The sequence below is a fragment of the Artemia franciscana genome, chromosome 1, assembly GCF_032884065.1.
Source record: "Artemia franciscana chromosome 1, ASM3288406v1, whole genome shotgun sequence".
NCBI lineage: Eukaryota > Metazoa > Arthropoda > Branchiopoda > Anostraca > Artemiidae > Artemia > Artemia franciscana.
In genome coordinates, this window is record NC_088863.1 from 25,203,496 (window position 1) to 25,230,424 (window position 26,929).

Genomic DNA, 26,929 nt, shown 5'->3' on the forward strand with positions numbered 1-26,929 from the left:
GGCTGAGCCTTTAACTTACAGTCCTCTAAAATTCGAAGAACGTAGGCTATATCATTACATTAAATCGTATTTGCCAGTGATAGGATGATCATGTAGCTGCTGGTCAGTGAAGATAGTGTGCTGACTGATCAGGTGCATTCCAAGCTGTTTGTCAGTGCTTGTTGCATCATTTCTTGTCAACTGATGATTTAATTGACTTGGTACTGGCAAAAGAAGTCATATCCTGGTCTAACAAGTCCTATAGACTCACAATCTGATTGGAAAACAAAAAATGCTGTACAGCTTACAGTTAGCACAACCTTTGAAAAGTTTTTGATTGTGTACTCTAGTTTTTGGAAGGATTACCTATATCTGACAATATAGGACATTTTTTGGTCAATATTCCTATTACCTGAACAATTGTTTTGGGTCATGAAACTATTGTTAATAGATTCATTTTGACTTTTTGAACATCTTTTCTCTCTTGCAAAATTACTTCAAACTCACCATTATGGAGTTATTATATATTTGCACATTAGGGGGGGGGGGGGGGGTAAAGCATAGTATATGGGGGTATAGCATATTAAATACAGCAATGGTTAGTTTACATATTTAATATATGCTATGCTTTACCCCCACCCCCTGATGAGCAAATATATAGCCAAAATTTGTCTCCAAACTATTTCAGATTTACAATTTCAAATATCCAATCAACAAAACAGATATTTGGGCTGGAATAACTCCATAATGGTGAGTTTGCAGTAGTTTTGCAAGAGAGAAAAGATGTTCTGAAAGTCAAAATGTATCTATTAGCAATAGTTTCATGACCCTAAACAATTGTTCAGGTAATAAGGACATTGACCCAGAACAATAGAATACTAGAATTATAGTTTAGCTACTATTTGCTATCTTGCAAAAGGGGTTGGGTTAGGCAAATGAAACTTTCAGGCATGGGTCTACAGACTAAAGTATGCCCTAGGAAGATATTTTTAGGTGCTTGCCTTCACTCCTTCTCTCTCTAGAAGGTCCTGACCTTTAAAAATCTTTTGTGTTTTAACAGTGATACCCTGTAAACTAGATTTTCTGCTTAAGTAAAGAACAAGAAAAGCTATAAGCCTAGAGTTTGACCAGTACATAAAAAAATATGTTAAGAAAACAATTATTACTTCATAATATACAATAATCCTAGTTAACATATTTTGTAGAAAGAGAACCAAATTTCTAAGACTTAGAAATCAAAAGAGGGTTAATGTGGAAGCTCAGCAATCATCTTCCAGGGTATTTTTTTGGCTGTAGACTTGTTACTAAAAGTTTTATTTTCCTAACCTAACCCCTTTCCAAGATAGCAAAAAGTAGCTTCACTAGAATTCTACCTATTGTCATTTACTACTTTTTATAATACACTATAAAGTCAAACAAATGACAATATTATTTTTTTCCTCATTATGAAGAATAAAAAAAGTCTTGCTAAAGACTTTGTATACATTTATTCATACTGCTTATAATAGAATGATATACTAAGTCACCTGTATGACTATAAATAGGCTACACTATTATAATACAAGATAAAAAGTCACCTATATTACACAAGGACTTTCCAAAAAGCTGTTCAAATCCACTGTTAACACTAAGGTCTAATTTGATTTTTTTTTTTTTGGCCAGCAAGTGGTGAACAATAGGAACCAACTAAGCCAAAAGATAATTTTTGCAACCTTGCCTGAGGAATTCAGAAAGAGGCTTGATAAGGAATAAAAGGCCAAACCTTGGATATTCCAGTGGGAAAACCCCTCCCAGCCCTCAGAACCAAAACACTCTTGGAAGACAATAGAGAGTCAGCTTGGAGGATGATGCAGCTTGTCCTACTCAACTGTCTTGCACAATCAATCTGAAGTTGCTGTTGTGCAGTGATTCCAACTTTAAATTATTAGATAATGTTTCTTGACCCTGCACCTACCATGTAATCACTGTTACTGAGTGGGCTTATATTGCAACTCTCCAGCAATCTAATCCTGATGGTTTGTTGCTTGACTGTAACACAATGACCAGATCTATTACCATCACCAACTATGGCATCACAGTTCTAGCAACTAATTTGCTCCAAAGTGCAAATTAAGGTAATTGCTTTATTTAGGCTACTCTGTAAATGAAATCAAACAGTTCATGGTAACAAAATGTAGTAAGGAGTGACCCGGCTCAATAGTAACCAAAACTCTAAAAATGGAATTTTGATAGCAATAGCTACATCAAAAGAATCGCATTTTAATGCTGGTTTTAAATATATAAGTTTCATCAAGTTTAGTCTTACCCATCAAAAGTTACAAGCCTGAGAAAATTTGCATTATTTTAGAAAATAGGGGGAAACGCCCCCTAAAAGTCATAGAATCTTAACGAAAATCACAGCATCAGATTCAGCGTATCAGAGAACCCTACTGTAGAAGTTTCGAGCTCCTATCTACAAAAATGTGGAATTTTGCATTTTTTGCCAGAAGGCAGATCACGGATGCGTGTTTTTTTGTTTTTTTTGTTTTTTTTTCCCCAGGGGTGATCGTATCGACCCAGTTGTCCTAGAATGTTGCAAGAGGGCTCATTCTAACGGAAATGAAAAGTTCTAGTGCCCTTTTTAAGTGACCAAAAAAATTGGAGGGCACCTAGGCCCCCTCCCACGCTAATTATTTTCCCAAAGTCAACGGATCAAAATTCTGAGATAGCCATTTTATTCAGCGTAGTCGAAAAACCTTATAACTATGTCTTTGGGGACGACTTACTCTCCCACAGTCCCCATGGGAGGGGCAACAAGTTACAAACTTTGACCTGTGCTTACATATAGTAATGGTTATTGGGAAGTATACAGGCGTTTTCAGGAGGATTTTTTTGGTTTGGGGGAGGGGTTGAGAAGAGGGGGATATGCTGGGGGAACTTTCCTTCAAGAATTTGTAATAGGAGAAGAAAATTTCCATGAAGGGAGAGCAGGATTTACTAGCATTATTTAAAAAAAAACAATTAAAAATAAAAGTGAAAAAGCTTTTTCAGCTGGAAGTAAGGAACAGCAATAAAACTTAAAACAAACAGAAATTATTACCCATATGAGGGGCTCACCTCCTTCTAATACCTTGCTCTTTACGCTAAAGTATTTTCGGTAATTTCAACTACTTATTCTACGGCTTTTGTGATTCAGGGGGTCATTCTTAATGAATTGGGATAAAATTTAAGCTTAAGTGTAAAGAGCGAGGTACTGACGATGGGGCGAATCCCCTCATATATGTAATAAAAACATGAGAATACAAAAGTTCTTTAGGTAAGCTAATTTATAAGTTACGTAAATCTTTTACCAATAAAAAGATTCATAAAAAATTAAAAGTTCTAGTTGCCTTTTTAATTAACCAAAAAATCGGGGGGCAACTAGGCTCCGTCCCCTGCTCTTTTTTCTCAAAATCATTCGATCAAAATTATGAGAAAGCCATTGAGCCAAAAAAAAAAAAAAAAAATATGCAAATTTCGTTTTGATTATTCCTCTGCGGAGAGCCAAAATCAAAACATGCATTGATTCAAAAACGTTCAGAAATTAAATAAAAAAAAAAAAACAAGTTTTTTCAACTGAAAGTAAGGAGTGACATCAAAACTTAAAACGCACAGAAATTACTTCGTATATGAAAGAGGCTGCTTTCTCATCAACGCCCCGCTCTTTACGCTAAAGTTTTTTACTGTTTTAGAAAGAAGAATTGAGAGAAAGAGTCAAACTTTAGCGTAAAGAGCGGGGCGTTGATGAGGAAGCAGCCTCTTTCATATACGAAGTAATCAAACAGTTCGTGGTAACGAACTGTAGTAAGGAGCTACCCGGCTCAATAGTAACCAAAACTCTAAAAAATTGAATTTTGATATCAATAGCTACATCAAAAGAATCGCATTTTAATGCTGATTTTAAATATATAAGTTTCATCAAGTTTAGTCTTACCCATCAAAAGTTACGAGCCTGAGAAAATTTGCCCTATTTAGGAAAGTAGGTGGAAACACCCCCTAAAAGTCGTAGGATCTTAGCAAAAATGACACCATCAGATTCAGCGTATCAGAGAACCCTACTGTAGAAGTTTCAAGCTCCTATCTACAAAAATGTGGAATTTTGTATTTTTTGCCAGAAGACAAATCACGGGTGCGTGTTTATTTGTTTGTTTGTTTATTTTTTGTTTGTTTTTTTCTTTTCCCCAGGGGTCATCGTATCGACCAAGTGGTCCTAGAATGTCGCAAGAGGGCTCATTCTAAAGGAAATGAAAAGTTCTAGTGCCCTTTTTAAGTGACCAAAAAAATTGGAGGGCATCTAGGCCCCCTCCCACGCTCATTTTTTCCCAAAGTCAACGGATCAAAATTTTGAGATAGCCATTTTGTTCAGCATAGTTGAAAACCATAATAAATATGTCTTTGGGGATGACTTACTCCCCAACAATCCCTGGGGGAGGGGCTGCAAGTTACAAACTTTGACCAGTGTTTACATATAGTAATGGTTATTGGGAAGTGTACAGACGTTTTCAGGGGGATTTTATTTTGTTTGGGGTTGGGGCTGAGGAGAGGGGGCTATGTTGGAGGATCTTTCCTTGGAGGAATCTGTCATGGGGGAAGAAAAATTCAATGAAAAGGGCATAGGATTCTCTAGCATTACTATAAGAAAACAATGAAAAATAAACATGAAGACGTTTTTTCAAATGAAAGGAAGAAGCAGCATTGAAACTTAAAACGAACAGAGATTATTACGCATATGAGGGGTTCTAAAAATACTTTAGCATAAAGAGCGAGGTATTTAGGAGGAGATAAATACCTCGCTCTTTATGCTAAAGTATTTTTAGTAATTTCAACTATTTATTCTACGGCCTTTCTGATTCAGGGGTCATTCTTAAAGAATTGGGACAAAACTTACGATTTAGTGTAAAGAACGAGGTATTAACGAGGGTACAAACCCCCTCATATACATAATAATAATTAAAGAATATAAGAGTTTGTTACGTAAGTTAATTCTAAAGTTACGTATATTTTTTGCTAATAAGAAAATTCGTTAAAATTAAAATTAATAGTTGCCTTTTTATGTAACGGAAAAATTGCATGGCAACTAGGCCTCCTTCCCCATCCCATATTTCTCAAAATCATATGATCAAAACTAAGAGAAAGCCATTTAGCCAAAAAAGGAATTGATATGCAAATTTCATTTGAATAGTTTACGTTTGGAGAGTCAAAATCAAACATGCATTAATTCAAAAACGTTCAGAAATTATATAAAAAAAAACTAGTATTTTTAACTGAAAGTAAGGAGCGACATTAAAACTTAAAACGAACAGAAATTACTCCGTATATGAAATAGATTGTTCCCTCTGCAATCCCTCGCTCTTTACGCTAAAGTTTGACTCATTGCCACAATTCTGCTTTTTAAAACAATTAAAAGCTTTAGCGTAAAGAGCGAGGGATTGCGGAGGGAACAATCTATTTCATATACGGAGTAATTTCTGTTCGTTTTAAGTTTTAATGTCGCTCCTTACTTTCAGTTAAAAAAACTAGTTTTTTTTATATAATCATGTATAAAAAGCCATCTGTATGGTTTTTTGTCGTTTTCCCTATGTATCAATAGGATAGTATAATTTTTACTGTATGACATTTTTGTGGGTCATATAGGCTATATTAAAGGGAAAAGCTAAAAATTTATCAGTATAACTTTATTCATATTGCTCTATAATTGAGGTATAAAAAGTCTTACAGAAAACTTTGTATTATTCTCCATGGTTGGAGGAAACACAATATTGTCCTTTGTTTAACTTTATAGTGCTTTCTACAGAAGAGGAAATGACAATATTTGTTGCTCAGCATATAGGCTAAAGGACCAATGAATATATTGGTCAAATGTTATACATTCAAGAATTATCTGGTTGAAAGACATCAGGGATAAGCTTTTCAGGTAAGGGTTAGGGGGAATTGAGAAGAAAACATGTAGAGGAAACAATTTTTACTTCATATTTAAATTTAAAAAACAATTTTTTCAACTGAAATTATAGAGAAACATTAAAACATAAAACAAACAGAAATTTTTACATATAAGAGAGGGCTTAACTGCTTTTTAATACCTTGCTTTTTATGCTAAAGTTTGAAGTTTGTTCCAATTCTTTAAGAATGACCCCTGAATCACAAGGGCTGTTAAATTAAAATAAATAGTTCTTTAGAAAGTACTAAAAAACTTAAAGAGTATTAAGAGTTAGTTATTGACAAGGGGACTAATTTCTGTGTGTTTTAAGCTTTAATGCTGCTCCTTACTTTCATTTGAAATGCTGTTAAATCTGATGCCCTTTCATGGAATATTCTCTTCCTCCATGGAAAGATACTTCCACATAACCCTCTCACCTGACCCCCCTCCCCCCCAAAAAAATTGTCTGTATACTTCCCAATAACCAATTCTATATGTAAACAATGGGTAAAGTTCATAACTTGTGGCCCTTCTCCTGGGGACTGTGGGGATTAAGCTGTCCTCAAAGACATAGCTATTAGATTTTTTTTTTACTATGCTGAAAAATGGCTATCTCAAAATTTTGATCTGGTGACTTTGAGGAAAATGAGCACTGGAGGGGGCCTAGTTGCCCTCTAATTTTTGGTCTCTCAGAAAGGATACTAGAACTTTTAATTTCCATTCAAATGAGTCCTCTTGCAGCATTCTAAGACTACTGGGTTGATACAATCACCCCTGGAAAAAAAAAAAAAATAAACATGCATCCATGATCTTTCTTCTGACAAAAAAAAATACAAGATTTCACATTTTTGCAGATAGGAGCTTGAAACCTCTATTGCAGGGTTCCCTCATATGTTGAATATGATGGTGTGATTTTCATTAAGATTCTATGACTTTTAGGGGTGTTTCTCCCTTTTTTGAAAATAACACAAATATTCTCAGACTCTTTTTTGATGAATAGGACTAAACTTGATGAAACTTGTATATTTAAAATCAGCATAAAAATCTTTGATGTATCTATCGATATCAAAATTCCATTTTTTAGAGTTTTGGTTACTATTGGGCTGGGTTTTGCTCCTTACTTACAGTTTGTTACCAAAAACTGTTTGATATACAGAATAATTGTAGCTAACACATTTTGCACACAGCTCTGCTTTTATCCACTTTCAGTTAAGTGTTTTTCCTCTTTTTCTTAAAAATCTTTTAGTTTTGCTATAGCATTGTGTTGATGTGCCCCTCTTGTTTTGACCTGTGTTCCCATGAATTGAATCAACTGTGACGCAATATGCATAAAAAAGACAAAAGTGACTGGTGGCAGAATGTATAGGAAATATATAATTTGGTATTATTCTTTCTCATTAGCACCTAATCTAGACCTTTACCACTTTTCATGTTTCAGCTTGAATATCAGAGTTTTATTCCCTCTCTAGTAACAATAGTCCAGTGTGGGTAAACTCAGTTGTTCAAGCTGAGAGGGGTATACAATTTCTTTGAGACCTCTGATACATTTAGTTGTGCACCTCTAAACTGATTTTAGAGTACCTTGGTTAGATTTATTTATTAGGTTGGTAATGAACATATGAAACCCTAGCTTAGGTAAAATTCAACCATCAAAAAGCTTAGAAATAACAGAAGGGGGGCCAATACTAAAAGTTCTCTTAATTATACATATAGTCTAACTAACCTTTACAGCAGCAGTCTGAGCTTGTAAATTAATTTTTAATTCTTTGTTAACTATTAGACCCAGGTCTTGTTTAACATTGCTTCTGACAATGGGTTGCCTTGTTCTGTCTGTTGACCTCATAGATTTTATTTTTCCTTTAACAAAGTTGATTGCTTTGCATCTCTAGATATTGAACTACAGCTTCGAAGTCTCCCTGCAGCTTGTAAATGAGGCCAAGTCTGCCTGTATGGTTTCTGTTTAATCTGCACTTTTGGCTGAACCAATTATTTTGATTCATCTGCATGAAGGCTTATTTAATTTTTGATGTTAAATAGTGCATCAATAATGAAGTTATTGAATGAAGTTTGGGCAATGACTATGCCTTGAGGTACTCTGGTCCTCACTTCCACAGCAGTCAAAAGAAATGCTTGTCCATTTTCACTATACCCTTTTACTGTTTACTTCTTATTACCCAGAAAAAGCATGACCTAGCCAATAGTCTCTGCATTAGTTCCAGTAGCTTCTAGCTTAATATGTAGTCTCCTGTGGTACTCCTTGTTGAATGCTTCTACAAAGTATGTGCTGGAAGACTGTTGTCTATAAGTTTTGTGACATATTCATATGCATCAATAAGGTTGATCTCGACTGATGAAGTGGAACAGAAATCATGCTGGCACAGGGACAACAGCTTACCTTGATTCAGATGCAGCATTTCCAACGCTTTTAAATAAACTGTACTCTGACTAAAATTCTACTACAAAAGACCAATTTGTACCATCTGAACAGCAGGTAAACATTTGCTGTAATAAGAGTAAAATTTTCAATGAAGTAAAACTTTGAACAGATATGTGATTAAGAGATAAATTTGATTGTACTGAAAAGTTTCCCAATATACTGCATTGTACAAGGACCTCTGAATTGTACCAAGTTGACAACACTGTTCAGATGTTGAATGACGAAAGTGTTAACTATGCCTTTAAGTATTTTTCCAACGGTAGAGGTGATACTGATTGATTGGTAGTTGACTGCCTCACCTCTGTGACTACCTTTGTGTAACGGGATACTATATGCTATATTCTAATCCAAAAATACACACTTTGAATCTAGGGACTTCTGAAAATGCTGGATAAGACCATTTAAAAGAATCCATAAAAATTCTGAAAATTGCTTGAACAATCATAAATAATCACTTAGTCTATCTCATTCTCAAAAGTACATTGCTTCACTAGTAACCTTTCACCCCCCCTCTCTCCACAATATCCCTGTTGGATGAATATAGCCTACAGCACAATATATTTTGAAAGGTAATTTTAAAGTCAATTCTGTAACTTTCAATGGGTCAAGGTGCACACACTGTTTGATGCCCTTTTTCTTTCCAAGTATAATAATCGTTTCATAACAATTTTATTGGCATCATTTAGACTGGGTAGTGTTCAAAAGTAAAGAATTAAGCATAACTGTTTTAACAAAGGATACATGTCACAAGGTCATAAACAACAAGGAAATATATTATTTAAGACTTTATATAGGACCATCTGAAGGATTGTGCATATTGTCAGATCAATGACTATTATATTGAAAAGAGCATAAAATAAGGGCATCAGTTTATCATTTCTACTCTCCAGAAGGAAACAATAAATTCTGAAACCTACTTCAAAAATTGTGAAATACTAAGGATACTTATATTGTTCCTTAAGGTGTAAACTTTACCCTCAACTTCCCCATCCCCTGATTGATAGCCCAAATTATATGCAGTCAAGGAATTTTCAAGAGAGCAACTTTTTTCTTCTTGTTGCTTGTGTGATTTTGGTTGGTTATGTCATCAGAAAAGCGATCAGGGCATTTGGAAAACCATAAAATAGGGAATCTAAAGGTACAGTGCTACTTTCATTATCTCAATTTGCACTCTGGAGTGATTAAAGTCCAATGATGAATCTGTTCAGGGCCTTCACTTATATAGGCAGTTGTTTGTATAATATACACATTCAAAAAACCAAAAATGTGACCTCACTGTGTTTCTTTTAGGAGAGATCAACCACTAAATTCCCACCCATAAATCAGCCCAATGTTGTTTCAGGCTCACTTTTTTATTTTTTCAAGAGTATTTGATGAGATTACCAAAATGAAAATTAATGTTTCCATTGAATTGTTTGTATTAAGAGAAAGAAATTAGAAAAGTGTTTCCTTATATTTAATGCTGAAGGATAGTAGCTCTGTATAAATAACTATACATCTTCTGCTTGTTAAGTTTTTAAGAATTCTGTAAAGAAAGGTCTATTACCTGTCAAAGCTGAAAAAGTATCCCAAGCTATGGCATATGGTTTATTTCTCTTGGTCTGTATGCTTTGACAAGGAAAGCTGAAGAGTTAAAGAATCTAAACCCTAACAAAGCTAAAGGACTGGATAATATTTAACCCTAGGCTACTGAAAGAAACAACATCGATTATCTTAATACCTCCTATCCAAATTTGTTAATGCTTACTACAAACTTCGGTAGTGTCAAATGATTGGGAAACAACCCATGTTATTCCTCTTTCCAGAAAGAATAATAAAGATAAAACACGTAACTATCAACCAATAAGCCTGACAGTAGTTGTCTAGAAAATAATGGGAGGAATCCTGAACACAGCAACTATCACGACCAAACAGTAAATGGGATTATTTATGATGATCAACATGATTTTAGAGCTGGACATTCAACCAAAACAAACTTCCTAGATGCCTATGATTATGTTACAGCCCTACTGGTGAAATACATCCCTGTTGAAATACTACTTTGCCACCTTCCCAAGGCCTTTGATAAAATTAGTCATGCATTCCTCTGGCTCAAGTATGGTGCATTAAGGCTGCAAAAAGCTGTCATTAATTGGATTAATGAGTTCCTGAACGACTGTATTCATTCCGTGATATTATTGTGTAACCAGGAGGACATATCAATTTGTCAGAACTGATGTGAGTCTTGAACAGGCACATCCCAGGGAACAGTCCTTGCACCAACCCTCTTCGTCATTTCCATTAATGATGTACAAGAAAAAATAAAATTAGCCCTTTTTTTGTTGACTTAAAGATAATAGGTCAAATATACCATGATGTTGGCAGTAGCAACATACTCCAATTTGACCTTGATATGTTCATGGCATGAACTTCAACCTAACTTCTTAAATTCAACAGTGATAAACTCTACATTTAATTTTATTAAGTTCAGCAATTTTTTTCTGGATCTATTGGATGGGAGTTAGTTCTTTAGTCTATTATGAGGAATTAGTATTTATTATAGGGAGGATCCAAGTCCATGAAGGGAAATGTGGGAGCAATATACCTCAATGACACTGTAAATTTAATTTGAATATTTGCACACTCTATGCTATGCAGGGTCGTTACTAGCCAAAATGTTTTTGTTTTTTTTTGGTGGGGGGTGGGAGCAAGAGATTTTACCGACTGGTTGGGTCATTTTTACTGACTGTTTTTTGTCAATAATTAACATAATGTCCGTTTCGAATAAAATACATAAAATCACTGCAGGAGTCGGTAAAACGGCTGCATTTACTGATCGAGATTCAGATTTCGGGACATGTCATGTCATTATTTTAATGCTCTTTGTTGAAACCGAATGGAAAATTGTGGTACCATCTGTAAACTCACGGTAGGAGTTGGTAAAACTGCTGCGTTTACCGACCAAGTTCAAACTTCCTGTGGAAGAAATGTCAGTATTTTCGTGGTCTTTGTTTAACCAAACAAAGAATTTTAGCGGCATCAGAAAAATCATGGCGCCTCGCTTCAAGATTTTACTGACTTTTTTATTATGGGGTGACCAAAACATCGGGGGGTTCCCCCATACGTGACGGGCATGTTGCTATGCCTCTATACATGGAAGCATTTCTTAGCCAGTTATGCAGGGTGTGTGAGCTGTTGGTTTCAATTTTTATAAATAATTAATTAGGAGGAACTTCCTTCTTTCATTTGCTGTTGGTAATAAATTTATTTATTGTAAACACATATTTAATTTATTTGTAGTAAATAAACAAATGAATATATTGTGGTATTTTGCTGCTTGTAAAACTTATTAATTGTTGGTTTTCTGAGATCAAATACCAAGTGGATTATTTCACTTAGTGAGGTTTTAACTTTTTACAGTTAGGTCTTTGCACAAGCACCATATGCAGTAGCCCCATAAACAATTTTGGGATTCACGTAATCACTTTAGAAGTCTCTGAGTGAAAAAAAAGTTACTTCTTCATCAGTTAGCACATTCAAGAAGGGTATAGATGCTAATTGGTCTGGTAAATCATGAAAACTAGACTGGGAAGTTCCCAAATTCGCAATGAAAGTATAGTGGATGGCCTCAGTCCAGCTAATGCTGATCATCATTGTGGACGTTTTTTGAGCCAATCTTGTGTTTAGTCCATTTTTTGTATCAATGTCATTACCCAAGGTGACGTTTCCAGGTGCAGTTTCACTTTGTTGTGTTTAAATGCTTAAGGTAAGGCTTATTCGAAGATTTAAGCCAAGCTTGAGTTTTTAAACTTGGGCTTATTTTCGAGGACGTCTACCTAGTCCAAAAACCCTGTCAGAATTTTAGAAAAAGATAGGCTTACAAGCTTGAAAATAGCTGTTAGGGATATAATTTGATATAGAAATATATTTCTGGAATTGTATTCACCGAGCTAGACAACTTTCTGAGTTACTAATAACAACTCTTCTCAACTTTATCCCTAATGTTGTAAAAATGCTAATCTGAGAACGAAGAAAAGAGCAAGGATGGGAAGTTGCAAGAAAGCAGGATGAAAAATTACCAAAGCTTCCATTTCACAAACTGATGATTTATAAGGATTGAGATAACATGTCCAAAACCCTAGTAAAATATACTCAAACTCAGGAACAGCTAGAAATGCTTGATAATAGCAAGTTTGTCCATTCAGTATACCTAAAAAGACCATTCCTGATCTATTCGCCCACCCCTTGCATTACGTGACTAGAGAACATTCCAAGAAACTTTCAAAGCCACATTGTACTGCTAGAGGAAGAAGTCACTTCTTCAGCCAGAGAGTTGCCAATCTATGGAACCTGCTTTCTGAAGACAGTGTGTGCTAAATCCACTCACACAATTAAATGCAAAATTAAAAGAAAAGTGGCTACATCAAAAGTTACTGTTCAACTGGGAGGCAGCTGAATTTTTAACCTGGCAGTAATAAGTAACTGAACAAGAAATTCATTCTTATAGAAGTCATTACAAGGATTTAAATCCTGGACTTGCTCTGTTCTAATCCTCAACTGCAATTTAAGGTAATATCAATACACTTAAAAGCTCTACCACTGTTTGCCAGAATACTTACTGCCCAGAGAGAGACTTCTAGGAAGTATCTGCATTTACAGTGAAAGATAAGACCAAGTATGTTTTAAAGTAGAAAAACTGACAATTTTCTTCATGTAGCTTCAAGTACTGGATCAATAAAAGAGACAGGATAATATTGTTATGTTCTACTTTGTAATTTAGTATCCCCTCCTAACCTTGTGAGTTCTATAGTTAAGATTTTGTAGCTTTTAGTCCTTTTTATGAGTTTCGTTTGTCATTTTCTTATGTGGTTTGGTTGTCTGTCCTTCAACATTATTGATCAAGAGATTTTCCATCTTAAAACAAATAAGGAGAGATTAATAAGACAAAAAGTGTTTAATGTTTATGTTAAGGGAACAACACTTTGGTTCCATCCTGTGTTTTTTTTTGAACTGATTACTGTTTATTGCGCGAAAGTTATAAGGCTGTAAATTCTGCTATTTCATCTGAAACTCCCCAAGATCAGATGTTGAATATGACTTATCTTGGAATGCTGCATATAATTCTTCCATGGGGCCAAAACGATTTTTTTTTCAAACAGAAAAGCAGGCATGTTGTATCATGTTTGAAGTGTAATGTCAATAATATATTAATTCATAAAGTTGGCTCATGGCTGCAATATCACCATTCTTCCCTTTACTAACTTTCTAGAAGGAAGGCCAACATGTTGCACCTTGTTTGAAGCAGAATCGTACAAGGATTTTAAATTGGTGTGATTGCAGGACTAAAGAAGATATGAGAGGTAGGCACGTTGCACTTGTTTCAACCGGAATCAAGCATCGATTGTTAATTGGTATGATTAGAGAAACAAGATGGTCAGTAAGCCCTGCTGACACTTCATTTTTACCTACAGCAACCATAAAAAAGAGCAAAATTAAGCGTTTCTGCTTAATTGTCCTCCTGAAAAATTAAGTAGACTTACATATAAATTAGAATCACCGTATTTTGACAGGCAATTTGATCTATATCAGATTGTTTCACATTTTTTGCTGGAGTTGGTGGCAAAATTAAATTAAAAAACAATTGTTTTCAATTTTAATAGATTCGTTCTGGATTGGCTTATATATGATGTTTAATGAGAATATAAACCACATTCTCTTCAGATTGTTAATGCCAAACATTACATGATTGATGTAAGCATTTTATGTGTTTTCAATGACTGCTTAATATATATACATTGTTTTTTTTCAGTGGGAGAGGGTTGAGCTTAACTGCTAGCGAAACTTTACAATGCTTCTGCACTCCCGAATTTACTATACCTTGCACCTTTTTGGCGTACGTTTACGATAACCGAGACGAAGGAGCTTCGGCGAATCTATTTCCGGTATGCCAAATACCTGCTTGCCCTTCCACCATGGTCAAGCAACTCCTGGGTCATTAAAAGATACGGCATCATAGACCCGAATGCTTCTATCAGAAAAAGCATAGAAGCTTATAATAGTAGAATTTGTCGGCACCCATGGAGCGCTATTTTAATTCAATGAATGTTTTGCTTTTGTATGTTTTAAGTAAGGTGAAGTGTTGCAAAGTTTTTTGTGTAGTTTTTTAGGTCATTTTCTTTTTTCTCTTTTCTTTTATTCACATTATACTCCGTTTTTCATGTGTATTATAACGGGTTATAAATAAATTCAATTCAATTCAGTAGTTTTCTAGATGGATCTTTATTTGGTTGACCTATTTTAGGTATTATAATGAAGTTATTTCTATATTGCAGGAAAATATGGCGTTTTTCACTTTGGGAAATTGACATGTCTGATCAAAGCCAGTCATCAAGCAGTAGAGAAACACATTTCAACAGTGGTAACAGGGAGCACAACAGACGGCAACGGTTTTTAAGGACAGCAGACATTTTAAAGAAAAGTGGCCTTCTCGAAATTACAACAAAGACAAGAGATCTCATTATCAAAAATAACAAATTGAAAGAAGAAATTAGTAAAGTTCAAGTTGAAGTTGAAGATCTTTTCTTAGAGATACTGAATAACCCAGAAAATAGGCAATATAAAGAATTATACGAGTCTTTGCAAGCAAACGGGCAAGTTAGCATAGAGTCAATCACGTCAGCTGATAACACTGAGATTCTTGAACTTCAAAATTCATGATGTCACTTGTGCCTGGATATACTTACTGCAGACTGTCTTACACTGTCAAACATGCCCTAAGGTCCATTTCAACTACCCCTTTACTCAATAAAAAACAAGGTGCAGTGGACTTGGATAATTATACACCAATTTATAAGTTTAAATATATAAGGGCAGCTCGTTTACTTTGCAGACTTAAATTATATCAAACAGGTTTAACTATTGCATCTATACCGCTAGTGAATTCATTGAGCACACAAGGCCTCGTAAATGAAAGTGAACTCAGTAATGTTGTTGTAATATCCGTAATTGCCCTGGGAATGCTTGGTGTTATGGGCGAACTTTGTAGAAAGCTCATTGGGTTTATGTACATTGACAAATCTGGTGAAAATTTAAGAGTAGCCCACTTGACTTTTTTTGGGAATCGACGGGACATTATTATACCTGTGAATGATGTCGTTTTGGTTGAAGAGCTTCCTGATGAGTTAACAGATATTTATATAAGGATGAGAACATATTCAAATAAATACAACTTCTTGTTTACCCTTAGATTTGGAGAGGTATTAGATGTAGAATCCTTTAAAAAAGTATTTGGTAAGGTATCATAAAGCTTTTTTGTGAACCCTTTTTAGTCATGTTGTCTAATAAATTAAAATATTAAACTGCCTTCAGGTTTTTATTTCTCTTAATTATTATAGCGTCCAGTTTGTTCTAAATGGCAAGTATTGGTCCAAAAATACAGTGCGTGGAAGTATGCTATTAGCATCAAAAGATTTGTTTGGAAAATTAGAGCATATAAAGACAATTTTGATGTTCATAAACGTATATGTAAAAAAGGGCAATGCAATTAGAAGTTAGAATAGAGTGAAACTTGCCAGTAGGAACCTAGAAAACTATATAATTAGAGCTTTGACAATTACATATACATTCAAAAGATATGTTTTTATGGTGGTTTCAGAAATATAGATTTAGTTCATTTTAAATTTACCCATCAATATAATTAGTGTAGGAAGATACTTGCGATGACGTAGTGGATAAAGCTGCATCTTGTGATTGAAGGTTGGCAGGTTCAATCCCACGTGTCGCAAGGAAATTGACTCTTTTGTCCTGTGGTGGCGCAGTGGGTTTGACCTTAGCTTGGTAATACGGGACCCAGAGATCGAATCATGCTGCAGCAATGCACTGCAGGGCCGACGCAGGTACCTTAGTAGTCAAGAAGCGTCGTTAATCTGATACAATACAGTGTAGGAAGATTTACGTAATTTTAGAAAAAAAAGAGTTCAAACTTGTTGAAAATTACATTCATAAGATTCAACATATTTGAGACACCCAGAGCAAAGGTTTGAAGCCCCTATGTTTAAAAATACACAATTTCCATAAAAAGGATAGCCATAGACATTTATTTATTTAATTTTTTTTCGCCAAGAGTGATTGTATTGAACCAGTGGTTGTAGATCATCAAAAGAGGGCTCATTTGAGCGAAAATTGAAAGTTCGACAGCTCTTTTCAAGCATCAAAGAGATTTTGCCACACCTAAGTAGTAAATTTGTGCCATGTTGTGGCCATAAAAAAAGAAAATTTGGCCAACAGGGCAAGTCGAAATTAAGCAATAAGTGGTGAGCAGCTTGGGATTAAAATGCCAATTTTAGTAGCTCAGTAAGGTTATTATTTTACGTTTTGGAAGTCGCCTAGTAGTTCTGAGAGATCAGATCAACCTTTTCATGCTTATGAAGTAGTACTTAGTCCCATGAGCCGATAAACTCAGTACATCAGTCAGACTACGTTATGAAAATTTTTATATTTTAATTTATACTGTCTGAAATGAAGTAAGCATACTTGAATCCCCCCTCCAAAAAAAAAATTACAACTCCGCCCCTAGCTGTAATCTGGGTTGCCATTATACTTAAATCATAATCTGATATCAATCCAAAAATTTTTACTAAACTTGACGGTGACTATCAAGAAGAAGCAGAACATCATTTTCTTTTATCTCGTTTGAAAGATGCAAAAATTTCTATATTTTTCATAGAGCTACAATCTGCATAGAATCTAGCTTCTACAAAGAGATTTACAATCTCATGAAAAAGGAATGAGTCATGTTGTTTCACTGACGTATTTGACTTTGCCAAATCGAAAGTAATCGGAACGTTATTTCCTTCTTCTCAAAAATACTGATCAATACGAGAATTTGTCGAATAGGTTTCCTTGTCCAAAATGCAGGATTTTGTTTTGTCAAACTCCTGATTCTTAGCTTTAGATCTCAAATAGAGACTGATATTTCGGCCACTTTTTTGTATTAGATTTTATTTTTCATACATTTCTTTAGTACTTATAATAGGAGCCTTTTTCCAAGTTATGCATTTGGTTAACCAAAGAAACAGAAAAGTAATAATATATTACATGAATGAAATAAATAACAAGACATCTCTTAAAATAACAAAATAAAATTTCTTCAACTTCTTTAAGGAACTTGTCTCACACTATGATTTAACGGAATTCTTTGAGCGTATTTAGTTCAAGTAAATGTATTTTACACGTTGTAATTTCTTGTATAATATGTTGTCTATGCAAGAAAAAAAAACCTGAATAATTTTTCCAGTAACTATAATCACTATGATAACAATAACTATAATTAGTGTCAATAACTACAATTATGTTATAAAAATATAATTTTTCAAATAACTAATAATTAACCATAAATAGTGATGTCTTTTTTACAACTTATCTTTATTTTAGTTTAAAACCAATCGGTTTGGGAATTGACCCTCTCATATAAGAATGTCTTTCAAGCCTTTTGCTCCTAACCCCAAAAAGTATATGTAACTTAAGGGAGCGGGAACTGGCGCTAGTGTCGAAAAAAAACAACAACAACACAATATAGTGTTTGACGACAGTTGGCTTTTTTTAGTTTAATAGCCAGAATATTTAGTTTATTTAGTTGGTAAATTTAGTATAGTAATAAATCTTTGATCTCAGTTATGGACAAGAAATTGCTTGAAAAATGCCAAGTGTCGCCAAACGCTATATGGTGTTGATGGTTTTTTTTTGTCTACATTAGCGCCAGTTGCCGCTTTTATAAGTTACCCATACTCTTTGCCTTACGTTTAAAAAAAGTGAGAGTAGAGAGCTTGTAAATACTTCATCTTAGACTATGTTAACTAAAGAGACTTGTCAAAAATAAATAAATCATCTATTACACGAATGAAATCAATAACAAAAAGTCTCTTCTACTTTCTTTAAAATTTCATGATCATCCCCCTTGAAATCATGGCCATTGATCATTCATGGTATATGTGGCGTACCCTTGAGCTTCCATTTGATTAAGAATGTTCGTAAAATATCTGGAAATGTCGACTTCTTTACCCTCATAGGACTTTATTAGAGGATGTTCAATTAACTGGGAATACTTCGGTCGAGATTGTTCTTCTTTGATCAAGCTAAAAATAAAAGTCAAATTAAAAACTCGTCACGTAGTTTTGACATCGCAACGCTGTTCTCTGTCTAGTAGTGACGGAGCAGAGCTTTCTCCCGTCTCTTTGCGACTAAACAATATTTAGCTCCAAAGGTTCGGTGGTTACAATCTACTCAATTAGCTAGGGCTTGATTATCAAACAATAGTCTACTCAAAAATAAATAATATATATATGTATATATATATGTATATATATATATATATATATATATATATATATATATATATATATATATATATATATATATATATATATATATATATATATATATATATATATATATATATATATATATATATATATATATATATATATATATATATATATATATATGTGTGTGTGTGTGCGTGTGTGTATTCTTTAGTTAGGATCTTCCCAATTCACGAAAAATTAAAGAGGGAGGCAAATATATTTTTTCAATTTACTATGAGCACGCATTTTTTTTTCACAATGTAAGGGGGGTGGGCATTTTCTGTTTAATCAATGAAAATACTCAAAATGCCAAAATAGTATGAGTAATAATTCTTAAAGTTGGGTAACTTAATAAATAGTAAGGTAAGGTTTGGTATGGTAAGGTTTAAAATGGCAAACCCAAATCGATGGGTTCGCAATTTTTTTTTTCTTTTTTGCAAGAAATCCATCTTGACGTTGAAACCGCGCTCAATAGAGTACAATAATTACGCTTGTTCTAATAAGTTATTGCAAATAGGTCTATTGAACGCGGAATAGATCTAATGATTGCCACGCACACATCAAGAAAAAGAAAGCGCTACATACCAACCATAAACCGCACTTAGTATTTAGGGTTGGGTTGAGCTAGGTGGATAGAACTTCTAGAGACATTGGGACTTGAAATATTTTGACGTGATTCGTGTAAGATTCCCGGCTCTGTAATTTTCTTTAAAATATCAGAGAAAGCATTCAAGCATTTGTTTACTGTATTACAAAGAAATGGAAAAATAATCATTCCAGAAAAATTAATCAAATCATATTAATTAATCAAATCAAATTATTAATCAATATTAATAAATCAAAAAATTGTCAGTCACCGAATTGAGTAAGACTTTTCTCAATGAGAAAATTTAATTTCTCCTATTATTAGGCTGGAGGCTAAAGAAAATATATTTAATCTTAATTGGAAAAAAAGGAAACGAAGAGAAATAAGAAAGCTTGGCAAGACCAAAAGCTCTGTAAAAGCATACAAAGAAGAATTGAAATAAATAAAGTAAAACCTTTATAGGACCTTTATATTTTTGAAATTAAATAGAATGGAGGTACGAATTAAGACCAAGCTGAAGACACGTGAAGCACCCTACTGCTTATTTTCCATCAAGAGGATTTTCTGAGGTTTTTGTATGTTATTTTAACAAATTTCAATTCCAATTCATTTGGTTGTAAATACTGTCAAAACCTCATAACAGACACCACCGAAAAAGTAAAAGCATGAATTCTGTGAATTATTGGAAGTTAAATTTGGTAACTTCTTTCTAGATAAATAGTTGTAAACTTCTGTCATTTGATACATTTAGCTAAAACTCAAACACGTTATTGCAATGCAAGTTTAAATTGTCTTTATAAATTAACATTGTTGATAAACTACAAAAACGATGGTGGTCGAAACACTTATAAGTTAAACGTTAAACCAAGCCTCAAAGGTATAGGCTCCGAAGTATTTGTCAAGATATAGGTTTCTAAGATTTGTGACTAAATTCGAATCGCTTATTTTGGTTGCAAACACTCGTTCTGCAGTAATAAGTTTAAACAGGTAAGAACCAAAATACTTTCTGGTATGAACTAAGAACAGTAAAGCTATCCAGATGTGTTTGACTTTACTAGGGACGTATTTCATCTCCTCATCATTTTTGTTCCCTTTCTGGCATGAAGATATCTTCAAAGAGGATAGACTAAATCTTGTTTAATACTAAATACACGCCAATTTTCTGTCTTTTGTCTTTGAAAAGATGTTTTAAGAAGTTTAACATTCGTAACTTCCTTATACTGTTTAAATTCCATGTTCGACCTCACCCAGTGGCGGATCCGAGGAGGCTGGGGGGGGGGGTCCTCTGGACCCCCAAGATTTTTTTCGGCGCCCTCATTCCTATTTTTCACTCTTTTTACAATAATTTTGATCAATTATTGACACCCTAATCGCATTGCCCCCTCCCCCAAGATTTTTCTGTAGATTCGCCCCTTACCTCAATAGTATGTAAGTCATCAATTTGGTTTCCAATTAACATGGCAGATGAATATAAAGTCGAAATAAAAGAAGAGGAGGGCTTCTAGGGTGGTGATCTGTCTTTATAATCTTCCATATTCCCAAAGGCTCCCCACACTCCAAATGCCTTCCCTTCATTTCGCTGGAACCACACGGGTCTAGTTAATACTTATATAATTATTCAGAGAACGGATGATGTGAGCCAGATCTGAATGAATACAGAGGAAGGCTTCTAAGAGGATGATCTTTATAATCTTCTATAGCCCCAAAGGTGTCCCACGCTCCAGATCTCTTCCCTCCAATTTCCCAGGAGGCAAATAATTCTAGTTAATGCTTACACCATTTTATGTAAATCAACCACCTAGTAGCTTGTCAATTACCGCTGTGTATACGTTTCTCTTTTTGTGGTTGTTGCAACAAGAAACAAGAAGCATTGTGCTTAATATTGTGAATTTAGGATTGTGTATTTATAAATAAATAAATCTAAACAAAACTAACTAGAAATTGTTCACAGTTTTTCTAAAAAGAAGTCGCATATTTTAAAATTGACATCAACGGGTGAAATATATTGGCTAAACCCGAGTTAAATCCCAACTCGCGAAAGAACTCAAATATACTGGGTTTCAGATGTCTAACGATTATCGATAACTTGGAAATGGCAAGAAATAGACTTTTTACACTTTAACTGCTGCGAATTTATGAAATTAATCAATATATTTTAATAGAAGTTATCAACAATGACACTGGCTTACCATTTGTGGCAACTTTCAAGGGCCATAGTACGTACATATCCTGAGCAATTCGATTCTTCTGGTGGATCGAACCTATGCTTCTTGAAACCGATGTGGCTTTGATTACGTCAATTTATGCTTAAAATCCTTAAACGTGTATTTACGTTTCTTTGTAGAATTCAGTGCTTTTTAGACGAATTTGATACAATTTATCGGCCATGGTAGTACTAATGGATTTGCACAGGTGCCAACCCTGCTGTTAGTACAGTCGTACTTGAGCTGGAGATTATCAACTTCGTGGTAGTGAGCGGTATTATTAACTTGATGGAGGTGATAAAAGACATAAGAGAGCCATAACTAATTAGAGTAAAGCCAAGACAGATAACCTATGTAGGAGGTACAACTGCCTCAGACTTTTCATAGTTGTATGAAAATGATTAATTTCACTTGTTGATGGTAGTCTATAATCTATCATAAGGCAAAACTAAGGTAGATTGGCATAGAATAAGAGTAATTTGAGATAGCTATTTTGTTAAAAATAGTTAAAAAGTCAGACAAAGAAAACCGGCTTTGACACAACCCCCAGGGCGGAGCAATCGTTGTAAGTTATGCTCTGGGGTCAAATGTGACTCTTATGGAGGGATACTCGTATAAACTCCAGAGAGACTCATTTGATAGGAAATTAATAACTTTTAGTTCAATTTTTAAGAGTCAAAAGAGATCCAAGGGTAACCAGAGTCTTTTCAGGCTCTTTTGAGTTGACTTTTTTTTAGAGCTGACTAATTTTTTCAGAGTTGTATGAAAATGATCAATTTCACTTGGTGATGATAGTCTATCATCTATCTTAGGGAAAAACTAAGGTAGATTGGTATAGAACAAGAGTAATTCAAATTGTCTCCCAGCATTGTGAACCATTTAAAGGCGATTGAAGATCCAAAAATGATTCAAAGATTTATGACTGATCATGTCAACAGGACTTGCAGGCAATTGAAGACTGAGATTATTCATATCATATGAGCTTTGCCCACCGGGCAAAGTCCACTGGAACTGAGATGGGAGTGACTGAGAGTTTTGGGTTGATTCATGACGGACAATGTTCACTGTACTTGTAGACAAAACAAGGGACTGGGATATTTTTAAACATTTTGAGTTTTTCCTATTGGAAAGCCCAGCAAAATCACAATGAAGCGACCAAGATTTTTTAAGTTGACTCAGAACTGACAATATGTCCAATGAATAGTCTTGCAGTTTTTTCAGACACGAAGTTGCGTTTATTTTCCTACATTTCTAATCTCTCCTAATTCAATCTTAACTATTTTTTCAGCAAAAGAGAAAAGTAGTTACTTACCAAGTATTTACAAAATTTACAAACTCGTGGGTATATTCTACCCCATTATAGTTGTTCTGGAGTTGTGGCGCTGGACCATTCACTACTTGAGTTAGCTGCTCAAAAACTGAGTTCCATTTGGGATAAGGAAATCGACCAATAGCCAGCTCATACAAGGTCATACCTAAGGACCAGACATCAGAACGAACGTCGTAACCACTGCCTGTCAAAGGATCTATCCTTTCCGGCTGAAAATAAAATTACGATGCAATACTGGTAATTATAAAAACATTTTAAACAAAAATCTAGATACCCTAATTTCTAGTTCTTGATATTAATTACACACTTGAAGCGTTTATTTATAGCTTACATTTCTATGTTATCCTTAATCCTATTTTTGGGGAGTTGAGATGCTACTAATCTCTCTAAATGAATAAAGAAACGCAGTAAACACAGTTTACACAATATAATATTCAAAGATAGGAAACATTTGTTTCCACCTTTTTTTTCTATAAAACGTCATTGTTACGCTTGAAGGTCCTATTTACCGTTTATACATCTCAGACATATTTGTCATATTTTGTCTGGTTTCTATTTTCCCTAAGTTTTTCCTTACGGCATCCCCCAAACTGACTCGGGGACGACCTAATTTTCGTTTGACCTTAGATGGTTGGCTGACCATCGCTTCCAAAAAATTCCATCCGAATTAAAGAAAAAAAAAAAAAATAGCTGACTGACCATTGCAATAACCGATACCATGTCCCATCTCTTCATCTATTTTCACCATTACACCACTCTTCTATGTTAGAAACAGTTCCTTAAAGGTTGATGTACACGAAGGTTAATTGGTTTCGTTTAGTAAACTGGGATGAGATTTTATAGTCTTCAGTGTGCCTAGCGTCTTCTAATCCGTTCTTGAGGTTAAAGCGTCAGTGCGTTGAGCTACCCATGTGTCAGTTGCTTGCGTCGAATTTCCATAATTTCCCCTTCGTAAAGTGCATTTTACTACTTGGTTTTTCTATTTAGAATTCCAACTGATTCTGGCACAGGATTAAATTCTGAGTTATCACTGATGAGTGGGCTTCTGAGTGTTTTTGACCATTATCCAGTAGAGGGGGATCTATTCCATCCCTCTTAATGTCCAGGTATGTTAGGTCGGATTAAAGCATTCTTCAATTCGGGTAGTTAAGAACTTCAGAAAATACCATAGTGTATGTAGAAGCAGACCTATTAATTTTGCCTTCTAACATTCATTTTGATTTTACATTGCATAGCTTATAATACAAGCTATCCCTGATAACTGATTTCATTTCAGTGCCACGAGTTTTCTATTTCTATTTGTTTTTCTACTTCCACAAGTTAAATAGATATGAATACATTTTGGAGGTTTTAAGAGTTCAGGACGAAAAAATGGGATTGAAAATTAATGTCAAGAAGACTAAGTCGCTACGCCTGGGAATAAGTTAAGGTGGAGACAAGTAGTGTTGGGTAACGAGAAGACTGATCGAGCGGGAAAACACTAACTTACATAGGTAGTATTATTAGTAAAGATGATGGGTGCCGTGAAGATGTTAAAAGTAGAATAGCCTAGGCCCAGGATAAAGACCCTATGCGATAGCAATAGCTCTGCAATGTCTTTATCCTTATCATTTTTTCCTTTATTTTTTTATCATTATCCTTGTTTTATTTTACATTAATGGTAAAATGGTAAGTATAAGTATGTAGGCTAGGAACAAGTGAAAATGAAAAGGTGACGTTGGATAACGAAAACATTGATCAGGTGGGCAGCTTCACTTACCTTGTTAGTATTATTAGTAAAAACTATGGGTGCCGTGAAAATGTTAAAAGTAAAACAGCCTAGGCCCGGGGTGTTTTTTCACAGTTGAAAATAGTTTAGAAGAATAGAAAGATAATTCTGCAAACCGAGATTACAATATCAGAAGCTACAGTGATGACAGTGGTCAAGTATATTTCTAAAGCTCCAAAAGACGGAGGAGGATTTGTTAGATATTTTCTAGAGATAATTGTCTACAGATTGTTTTGGATACCCGTCTGACTGACCATACATCAAACAGTAATCAGTAAAACCAAGTTGAAATGGATTGGTCACGTTTTATAGATGAAGGATGATAGATTGCCAAAGATCGTCCTTGTCAGCCAACCATCTACGGCCAAACAAAGAGCAGGTTTTCCCCGAATGGAATAAGAGGGATGCTTTAAATATATTGAGATGAAGGAGCGGTTTGCGTAGATGCGTCGGCTTCCGGCGATTTGGTGCTGTAGTGAGTTGTTAGTAATAGTAGTATTATGCCTTCTAGTTTTTCTTCTTTTATTTCATTCAGTGCCACGCGTCTTCTATTTTTACTATTTATGGTCATTATTATTAACGTCGACCAAAGGTGATTCATTTGTGATGAGTGCAGACTTCTGCCGTACATAAGCCAAATAACTGCTCATGCCTGTATTTACTTCCAAACATGAAGATAATCTCATATGATGATTTTTTAGTATTTTCAAAATTAACTCGCAAATATATCTAAATTTCAGGCACGCCAACATCTTTAAACTGTTCTATTAAGCTAAATTCCTCGGAATCAGATTATTTCCCTTTGCTTATCATACGGTACTAATTCTATATTCATTGAAAAATAGATGAAAGTAATGTTATTTTCCTCTCCAAAAATTTAATTATTCAAATCTGGCTTCAAATTCACTTCCAAGATTCTCAATACTTCCAGAGTATTTCTGATATGATACAGTGTTACATGAACTTGATTCATACCAATGATCTGTCGATAAATGCGTCAAGTTTTCTCCTCGCTAATGTTTGTCAAATAGAACCAAGTTACATTTTAATCTGTTAATTTTATCCCGCATATTTGTTGTAGTTTATCGGGCAGAAATAAATTTTAATCATTTTTATTTGTTATAGGTTGTACTTTTCAGTGGAAAAATAAATTTAAAAAGATAACTAAAATAAGTGCAAAATAACTTCTAGGCAGTTCATATATTTAGCATGAATGTCACTTCGTCATTGAATGTAAATGACAATGTAAGTATCATTTGAATGTCATGCCAATGAACCTCACTTTAATGACAGTGCCTGAGGTATTGGAAGTCGCTAAGGAAAGTAGAAAATAATCACTCATTTAATCCAAAGGATTTGATAACATTTATCTTTTTTTTTTCAAATACGACAAAACGTTATCCATCTCACCTTCACGCGAGGGAATATTCAGAATTTTTGTTGGGAGGGGGGGAGAAAATAATTACAAAACGCATCAAAATATGTTTATACTTCAGAGAGGGGGGGGGGGGGGGGTCAAACCCAGTAACACCCTCCCTGGATACGACTTGCCTTCACGCATACAATTTCTTTATGAATAACGCAATGCCAATGATGAATGTTCGTTACTTCGAAAATGTCTGCTTGCTACTTAGATACCAAAACATGAATTTTAAAAACCTTTTTTTATTAGGGAGGAAGGATTCTATTCTATAAAGTTTCTCGTAATTAATGAATAAATTCATTACCACCCCCCCCCCCCCCAAAAAAAAAGAAAAAAGAAGAAGGAGAAACACGCAAGGTGCTAAAAGGGTGTAAGGACAAAAAGAAAGAAACAATATACTTCTATCTCCCAAAACAACATTAAAAAACTGTTATCATGATCTAGATCTTTGTCCTCAAGGTCGATACGATTCACCAATCGAATCGAATTTTTCTAGGCACATACCATGGACAACATGTGAATGCTATTCATTAAAAAACCAATATTTCCTTCTACAGCAGGGCCGTACAAATTGACAATGCGGACTGCAAACGGCTTATAGGCCACAAGTGTGACATTCATGGTTTGCACAGCAGTAAAATGCAACACAATTCGTTGTAGTGCAGTCAATAGATATCATTCTTAAATCCATTAAAGTTTTAAAGAAAGGTACAAACAAAATTCTTCACTTTACATACTGTAGATATAATTCTTACTTTGGTATTTTCAAAAATCTTTGAATAGAGTTATATATATATATATATATATATATTCTAAATGTACAGTGAAAAGAAAAAAAATGAGATTAGAATAGACATAATTAAAATTCAAGGTGATTTAAAACATTGTAAAATGGGGTTGAAGATGACGAAAAAACTTAACAACAAC

The 26,929-nt window shown here is 34.4% G+C and overlaps 2 protein-coding genes across 8 annotated transcripts in view; one reads left to right on the forward strand and one right to left on the reverse strand.

Moving 5' to 3' along the window:
- Positions 1-15,693, forward strand: part of LOC136027314 (CLOCK-interacting pacemaker-like) — a 52,406-nt gene extending 36,713 nt beyond the window's left edge. For 4 of the 7 annotated variants that reach the window (XR_010617574.1, XR_010617577.1, XM_065704437.1 and 1 more), the window contains one exon: positions 14,663-15,693. Coding sequence is in view for 2 of the 7 variants with exons in the window: in XM_065704437.1 (XP_065560509.1) it covers positions 14,663-15,047 (385 nt within the window). In the remaining 5 variants the exon portion in view is untranslated. Of the gene's footprint in view, positions 1-16; positions 133-1,641; positions 2,094-14,662 lie in introns of those variants that run through there. The other 3 variants (XR_010617575.1, XR_010617576.1, XR_010617578.1) reach the window with 2 other exon arrangements.
- A 2,501-nt stretch (positions 15,694-18,194) lies between these two features.
- LOC136027336 (dual specificity mitogen-activated protein kinase kinase 4-like) overlaps positions 18,195-26,929 on the reverse strand; it is a 57,483-nt gene continuing 48,748 nt past the window's right edge. The window contains exons 5-6 of the mRNA XM_065704480.1: positions 22,794-23,020; positions 18,195-18,463 (exon numbers count right to left, since the gene is read on the reverse strand). Of these exons, the coding sequence (XP_065560552.1) occupies positions 18,292-18,463; positions 22,794-23,020 (399 nt within the window). The 3' untranslated portion in view covers positions 18,195-18,291. The remainder of the gene's footprint in view (positions 18,464-22,793; positions 23,021-26,929) is intronic.